An 8,397-nucleotide genomic window follows, 5' to 3' on the forward strand; every position below is an offset into this window, starting at 1 on the left:
ATCGATATAAAATTTCGCTCTGTTGCCATTCTCATTACGATTTTTTCTGCCATCTCTTCAATTTGAACTAGCACTAAACTTAATTTATTGGTAGCGTTAATGTCAAAGCTGGAAATACCTGCAGAACTCATGCAGGTAACAGACCGCTAGGTAGCAGAACAAAGAAGGACAAATTTCACAGGTTTTTGGCACTTTTTTCACAGGTTTGAAAATTAATAGTGGCAACCCTGTATATTGGCTAATTTTCTAGAGGGACACCAAAATTGTCCTTTTTTGACTGGTTTGGACACTTTTGTCCCTAAAATTTTCGGCAACCCTAATATGTACGCAATAAATTCAAAAACATTGAATGGGACTGAATTACTTGCTACTTGCTGCCATTTTGTGGGGAATATCAGACCCCTTGCTGAAAAGTTCTTTAATAAAGCATACTTCAATAAGCTATTTTAGCTACCTAAATTTAAAAGCAAGTATCGTTTCTCTCTGAAGTTTTCTTTCAGTATGGACTAAAGAAAAATTCTTTGCAAGCTCAGTCTGGGGAAAGCCAGAGATTTTCAAAGGCCATTACCTTAAATCGCACTTGCTAGCGATATGAACAAAGCCAGTGTATATTAGTTAATGTTGGTAGGGATACAGGGCCACACAAATTGAATGACCAAAATTGTGAAATTCTAGTTTATGGGCTCTTTTTTTATAGGCTTGGCTATCTTAGAAACTAATTGAGCTACATGGATAAAACTCTCAAACATGAGTTCATTGCATCACTGATCTTTTAGAAAGGGGTTTTGTAGCACCTACCCCCCCCCTCCTTCTCTCTCCAAAGAGCATAAACCTTTGATAACCTTTTATAGGCTAATCTTTATGTTATAAAAGTGAAATTCTACAAAATAGATTATCAGTTTAAAGAAGGCTCAAGAAAAGTGTTTTAAGCCTGACACCTTGCTCAATTCAAATTTAGGCTACAAGGCATTAAAAATCTATGAATATATTTCTCACATGTAAGAAAGAAAACTCTTAATTGGGCTCAATATTCTACTGAGATAAAAAACTGGGTCTTGGTTTGGTCAATATATATGAAATCATATTATTGAGTTAGGACTAAAGTGAATACACCATTTGATGCCTTTTTTTATGCTGATTACAAATATAATAAGTATTTCTATCGGAAATGAATTTCAGCCCCCTCCCCTATATAGGCTATGCATAACCTAACCCTGAATTGGCATATATAGGGGGGCTGAAATTCATTTCCGATAGAAATGCTTATTATATTCATAATCAGCATAAAAAAAAGGCATCAAATGGTGTATTCACTTTAGTCCTAACTCAATAATATGATTTTGTATATATTGACTCTTGGTTTTTGAATTTTCAACCACTAAGGTCAATGAAAAAGAGATTGAAAACTGAAGAAAAAAGGTAAAACAATTTGTAGGGGAGAAAGGGGTAAAACTGTACATTTTGAGGATTTTAACCCCTTCAAGGCAAATTTCTAAAGATACAGATTTCCGTTTTACATGAATATGTAACTCTATTTTTAACTTTTATTGGTGATTTTTTCAATGACATCCATCAAGTTGTTTCTTAGAGAGACCCAAAAATGTGTGAACTCTTCCAATGTCCAAAGTTGCCCCAACCAGGGGGTGACATTACATTTATGTTATTGGAATGCAGTTGGAAAATAAATGCAACATTATATTTATGTTATTGGAAATTTAGCCAAATCACAGGCAAATACAAGGGCTTTAATTGTTTGCTCAGTTCCTCCTAGTGAAACCAGTCACTACTGAAAGTCAGTTTCTACACAATTTTGACATTCAGGGAAGATTAAATTCCCACCAGACTTCCACAGGTAGTTTATTTTTTCTGCTCTGTCACTTATTTCTTCAGTTTTGCCAACATACTAAACAACTGAGTTTTGCTTCTTTCCCACCATAAACCTTACAAGCACAAATTTTCTACAAAATAATTCTTCATCAATCTCAAACTCATTAATACTTCCACAATATAAGACTTATTATCAATGTAAGACTTATCATCCAACTCATTGTTGAGTGGCATATCTATGTCTGAAATGCTGTCTCTAGTCTTGTCAGCATTGAATTAATCCTTTGACTTCTTTTCTTTGCAAGCATTAGTGCAGTCTCTGCTTCTAGTGCCTTTTTTCTTGCGTTTCTGTCAGAATTCTGGTTTTGCCTTTTCTACAGTTTTTGCATGGGCCCAATTTCAGTTTTGCTTTTGGATCTGGTCTGATGCTTTCAGGAGCTAGGGCCATAGGCAAGTTTGATGTTGTAATCATGGAAAGTGTTGTCCAATTTTGAACACAGGACCTTAAAGTTGGAACAAAATATCTAAGAAACAGGTAGACTTAATCTTGGACAAATTTAATTGTAAGACAAAGATTGTTATGCAGAATAGTTGTATTTAAGAGTTCAGTTTGACTGAAAGCTGTAAGGAAATGTACTCAGAATTCTGTACTCTCCATCATGTCTCAGGCTGAGGAGAAACACGTACTAGTTGCCAAACATTATAAAAGACCAACCCTACAACATGCTGTTTTGGACCTCATCAAGAAAAAGCAAGCCTGTTGGAAAAATTATGTAGCTGACTAGTCAAGTCCTCTCAAAGCAAGAGCCTACCCAAGGCTACGAAATAAGGTGAGGCGACAAACCAGGCAAGCAGCTAGCATGCAAGAGCAAAACCTTGCAGAATCTATGAAGACAAACCCCAGAATGTTTTGGAACCACATAAATTCTAAATGCATTGCAAAGCCAGACATTCCAAGCTTAAAAAACCCTACGACTGGACTCCTGGTTGAAAGATCTGCAGAAAAAGCAGATTTACTAAACATGTATTTCACTACCGTTTTCACCCAGGAACCTATTCAGTCATCTTTACCAACCCTGCAAACCATAGTCTCTGACCAAACACCCAGGGTCAAGATAGACCTACAGGTGGTCCTGAAGAAACTCAAAGAGCCAGGGATAAGCAAATCACCAGGTCCAGACGGACTTCACCCCAGAGTGTTAAAAGAAACCGCAGATCTAATTGCAGAGCCCCTACTGATGACTTTTCAAAAATCCTTACAGTCAAATGAACTCCCCAGTATCTGGAAAAAGGCAATGGTGGTACCATTGCACAAAAAGGGAAACTGCCAAGATCCTCTAAATTACCGCCCAATTGGTCTAACCTGCAAAATACTGGAATCTATCATATCTGACCACATCCTTGAGCACATGAGCAAAAGTAAGATAATCACTAGCAAGCAATTTGGGTTCTTGAAGAGAAGGTCTGCTGAGTCATAGCTTCTTATGGCGGTGGAAAACAGGAAAATGCACACAGATAAGGGTTATCAAGTTGATGTCATTTACATAGACCTTAAAAAAGCCTTTGACAATGTACCTCATTGTTGCCTTTTATATAAACTCCGCAACCTTGGTCTGGGAACCACAGTTGATTGGATTGAACAGTTTCTTATTGGAAGGTCTCAAACAGTATCAGTAGACGGAGTTTTGAGCACACTTGAAGTAGAGGTAATCAGCGGTGTTCCCCAGGGCTTGGTCCCTGGCCCTCTCTTATTTAACCTGTATCTCAATGATCTAGTAGAAGGTATCAACTCTGAAATTCTACTGTATGCAGACAACACCAAGCTGTATAAAGTAATCAAAGCAGCTGCCAATGCACAATCTCTGCAAGAGGACCTTGACAAGTTCAATAGTTGGATGTCCAACTGGCTGATGGAAATCAATATCAACAAAAGCCACAAGCTAACAATAGGGAAACCTACTATCCGCTGTGAATATAGATTAGGAGACTTACCGATCACATCATGCCAGTAGGAGTGCGACTTGGGAGTTGTCATTGACAGCAACCTCAACTTCCAGGCCCACTACAACAGCATTATTGGGAAAGCAAATCGTGTCGCAGGAGTTTTAAGGCGCAACTTCACTTTTGGAAATGATAAGACCCTTTGCCTTCTCTACAAAGATTTGGTATGGCCAATCCTTGAATATGGTCATTGCACTACATGTCCCTTTTACAACAAAGACATCAGAGCTCTTGAAAAAGTTCAAAGACAAATAATGAAGTTCTGTCTGACTTTGAGAAATTTATCCTATGAAGATAGGCTCTGCAAGCTCAAACTTCCTTCACTAGCTTATTGACTGCACTGAGGAGACCTCATTGAGGTATACAAGCTTTGCTATGCTGCCTACAAAAACATCCAGGCTACCAATGTTCTCAGATTTGCCACACGAAGCTTTGTGGTCACAACCTCAAGCTTCAAGAGGAGAGGTTCCAAAAGGACATCAGCCGTTAGGCATTCAAGAACCAAGTATCACAACACTGGAACAAACTCCCCTTTGAAGTCATCAATGCCAACTCATTAAACTTGTTCAAGCAGGAACTGGAAAAATACTACTGTGAAAGTGCCTACAATTTTTTTCAATTAGATTTTTGTAGAGGCCCTGTGGCCTATTTGTTTTGCATTATATTAGTATCATTATTATTAAATAGGCTAGGCTGTTAGGCAAGGGGTAACTTTTGTCTAAGTGTAAATGTTGAAAACAAACTTTGATAGGCAAAAATATATCATTTCAGGTCCTCTATAACACAACAGGAACACTATCAATTTTACCAATATTCTGCCTCCAACTACATATATTTCAATTTTCCAAGTTACGAAAAACTTCTGTCAGTAAAAGGCAAAACAGGACACCATGAAAAGTGTGTGGAATTGCTCCCATAAAAGTGTCCAGAGTTGCCCCATGTTGATGCCATTTTGAAAATTTATCTTTTTTGTAGATAACAGCCTAATATTTACTGATGAAAATTGCCCTGCAGATAGCAGGGGTATACCTTGTCTGATCCTGCTATCTTACAGTCCAAAAGCTACAATAACTTAGAAAATATTTGACAAAGACTACATGTGTCAGGATTTCCAGAAAGCATATAAAAACTTCATTACCTCTTTTCTCAGTTGTCTCTCTGATCTAAAATCTAAAGCTTGCAACAAATGTGCATCACATGAAGGTAAGGGTATCTAGTGGGAATTTTTTGAATGGATTAGCTCAAAAACTTTAGACAAGAGGTCAAAGGTAAAGAGTCACATCTGTTTGGTTTTGTCCCTCTCTCCCCTATCTGAAATTACATCAGTATACACCTATTGTGCTGCCTATGCACTCTTCTGAGCCTTAGAAATAAGAAGAGAGTAAACATAGTAGCTAGACCACACCTGTTCAAGATATATTTTAGATCCTAGATTTATTCTAAAAGTTTTGTTTACCTAACTCAAATACTTTTCAAGATGATAAGAAGGTCCTTAACTAAAATTTTACCATTATAGTGTTATTTTTTCAGAAAAGGACATATACACAATAATGATACTATTTAGGTATGTATTTATACATATATACATTTGGGTAAAATTCTTGATGATGGTTTTATTGCCATCTTGGAAAGCACAAGCTGGTTTAGCCTACCATGTATTATAAACTAAAAGAAATGTTTTTTGCACTTTTTGATAAACCATAGAGGACTAACTATCATCACTGAAGCCAGCAGACACAGGATTCATCCTATTACTAGTAAGTCTGATTTCAAGTAATCTTTAATTCAGATAAGGGTAGGTTGACTTACAGTTTGCTAAAGTTCAAGATGGTTGAACTATTCCAAAGTTGATGCATTTAGGTATTTGAAAATTACAATGCCAATATTTGAAATGTCATTAATTTTAATTTCTCCATAGTAGATGTCATGGCTCTTGCCTGATTCCCTCTCACAGAAAATTCTAGAAGCAATTTGAGAATATTCAAAAATATTAGAATATATAATGTACAATATCCTATAATATTTATTTTATATACTTTTCTTTTCATGTTTTTGGGGTTAGAGGCTGTGTTATCATAGTAGGGAAAGATAAAGGTTAAAGAAAATAGGCTAACTTGGAAATGTTAAGTTATGAGAAATGACAGGGATGCCCTATGATTGAAATCCACAGATTTACAGACTAGGACTGAGAAGTATAGGGAATTATTTTCCATGGACTGGGTTTGGCACATACATGAAAAGGTTCTATCACATGAAGTATCTTTAAGGTTTCTTCTAATATAAATGACTTGAAGTCCAATTCTAAGTCAGAACCATGCGAGTGTAAAATAGACAACACCTTATTTCAGATTAGCAAGCAAATTATTTTCTTTAATCTATACCTTACCATACTTTGAAAATTCAACCTCCAACCCCCAAAAACACACACAAAAATAATGAAGATTATAGGATGTTTTCCACTATATACTCTATCCATATTGCAGAATATAGGTAAAATATTCAAAAATCTCTTCTTCTCTTTATTTTTTTTATTACCTTAAGTTACAGCTAGAAGCAATCTAAGGATTTCTCCCTTTAGAACTCCAGAATGAAGACTTGAGTTGTATTCAAAGCTCTTGAGTGACTAGGTGCTGTTGCATGATCAGTAGAATCCCAATTGAGTTTACACTCTGGAGGACTACTCAGCATCCAGCCTTTGTTTGAAAACATCAACAGATATTTTAGACGACCTCTAGTTCTTGATTTGGGACCAACAGTAGGGAATAATGATAGAAGAGTATTAGCCCTCATTAACTTATAGGCTAAAATGGCATCTCTGTTTCTCCTGTAAACAGATGTAGGGGGATTCAGCTGTGATAGTCTTGCTGGGTAGGAAAGCTCCTGTGTGCCAGATATCACTTTGGTGGCATGTCTCTGTTCATCTTCAAGTTCTGTTGTGTCTTTTAAAATATGGGGAGGCAAGAGACATTTCAACTTCAAGATTAGGATGCACAAGTCCCTTATACAGAAGACTGGTGACTTTAGGGGAACAATTAGAAGGACTATGCTTTTTCAGCCACATATTAGAACCACATTAACAGCAGCAACATTTTAAGAAATTTAAAATAAATTTATTGTGTATTATGATCTCAATCAATCAGTAGTTGTACCAAACCAATTGTGCTCAAATCCTCCTCAGGGCCATACTGTGGTGTTTATTTTGATCCTGAAACTTTCCCCACAGTAGAGTGCAGACGGTTTGTTATCATTGTAATATCCTTTCTTGTTTTAGGTTAAAGCTTTTTCCAATAGGCAATGCTTAGAAGTCCTCCGAAAAAATAATTCCCCCAGATCCCACCCCAAATACCAGTGAAACTGATACCCATCCTGGCTGGTCAAGCTCACTATCACAAAGTTCACAAAGTTCGCCTTTTTTGAAGTTTCTACAACAACATTTTCTATGAAAAACCTTATATGCTCCTGGGGCATAGCTTACAACCTTATCCCTGAGGGCTCTGGGGGGAATGTCATCCTCAAAGACATAATTTCCAGAGCTTTCATCTACGTTGTACAAAATGACTATCTCTAAACTTTGATTCGATATGTTTGGGGAAATTGTGAGCTTGAGAGGGGGGCTAGTTGAAGGGGCACTGACCCTTTCAGTTTCCAATTGAATGAGCCCTTTTTGAAGTCTACGAAAATGCTTTCTATAAAAACCTTATATGCTCCCAGGGCATAACTTACAACCCTTGCCCTGAGGGGTGTGGGGGGTTTGTCATCCTCATTATCATAATTTCCAGAACTTTCAACTACGTTGAACAAAATGGCTATCTAAAAATTTTAATTGAATGAGTTTGGGGTTAAGGTGTGCGTGAGAGGGGGATTAATTGCTCTCCATTCACTTTTGACTATTAAAAAGGGCACTAGCCCTTTCAATTTCCAATCAAATGAACCCTTTTCGAAGTTTCTACAACAGCACTTTATATAAAAAAAAAACTTCCATGCCCCCAGGGTATAACTTACAACCCTTGCCCTGAGGGCTTTGAGAGGGTTGTCATCCTAAAAGACCTAATTTCCAGAACTTAAGTATATTGAACAAAATTAATATAAAGACAATTTTGATTGGATGTGTTTGGGCAAATGGTGGGCGTGAGAGGGGGGTTAGTTGCCCTCCAATTACTTTCAACTATTAAAAAGGGCACTAGCCCTTTCAATTTCCAATCAAATGAGCCTTCTTTGAACTTTCTACCACAACGCTTACTATTAAAACCTCATTAGCCTACGGGGAATAGCCTATAATTGTTGCCTGAGGGCTCTAGGATGTTTTCATCCTCAAATATCTAATTTTCAAAATTTCAAACTACGTTAAAAAAATAACTGTCTCGAAATGTTGATTCCGTATATTTTGGGAAATGGTAGGCATGAGAGGGGGATTAGTTGCTCTTCAATTACTTTCGACTATTAAAAAGGCCACTAGCCCTTTCAATTTCCAGTGGAATAAGCCCTTTTTGAAGTTTCTACGACAACACTTTCTATAAAAAACCTTATGTGCCCCCAGGGCATAAATTACAACCCTTGCCCTGAGGGTTT

The 8,397-nt window shown here is 37.0% G+C and overlaps 1 protein-coding gene across 2 annotated transcripts in view; it reads left to right on the forward strand.

The window, feature by feature from the left end:
- The first annotated feature begins 333 nt into the window (after window positions 1–333).
- LOC148947002 (uncharacterized) overlaps window positions 334–8,397 on the forward strand; it is a 66,120-nt gene continuing 58,056 nt past the window's right edge. The window contains exon 1 of one of the 2 annotated variants that reach the window (XM_089096803.1): window positions 334–470. In XM_089096803.1, the coding sequence (XP_088952929.1) occupies window positions 350–470 (121 nt within the window). In that variant the 5' untranslated portion in view covers window positions 334–349. The remainder of the gene's footprint in view (window positions 471–8,397) is intronic. The other variant, XM_089096807.1, reaches the window with a different exon arrangement.

This window comes from Artemia sp. Qi Xiang Cuo, chromosome 11, assembly GCF_049724085.1.
Source record: "Artemia sp. Qi Xiang Cuo chromosome 11, ASM4972408v1, whole genome shotgun sequence".
Taxonomy (NCBI): Eukaryota; Metazoa; Arthropoda; class Branchiopoda; order Anostraca; family Artemiidae; genus Artemia; species Artemia sp. Qi Xiang Cuo.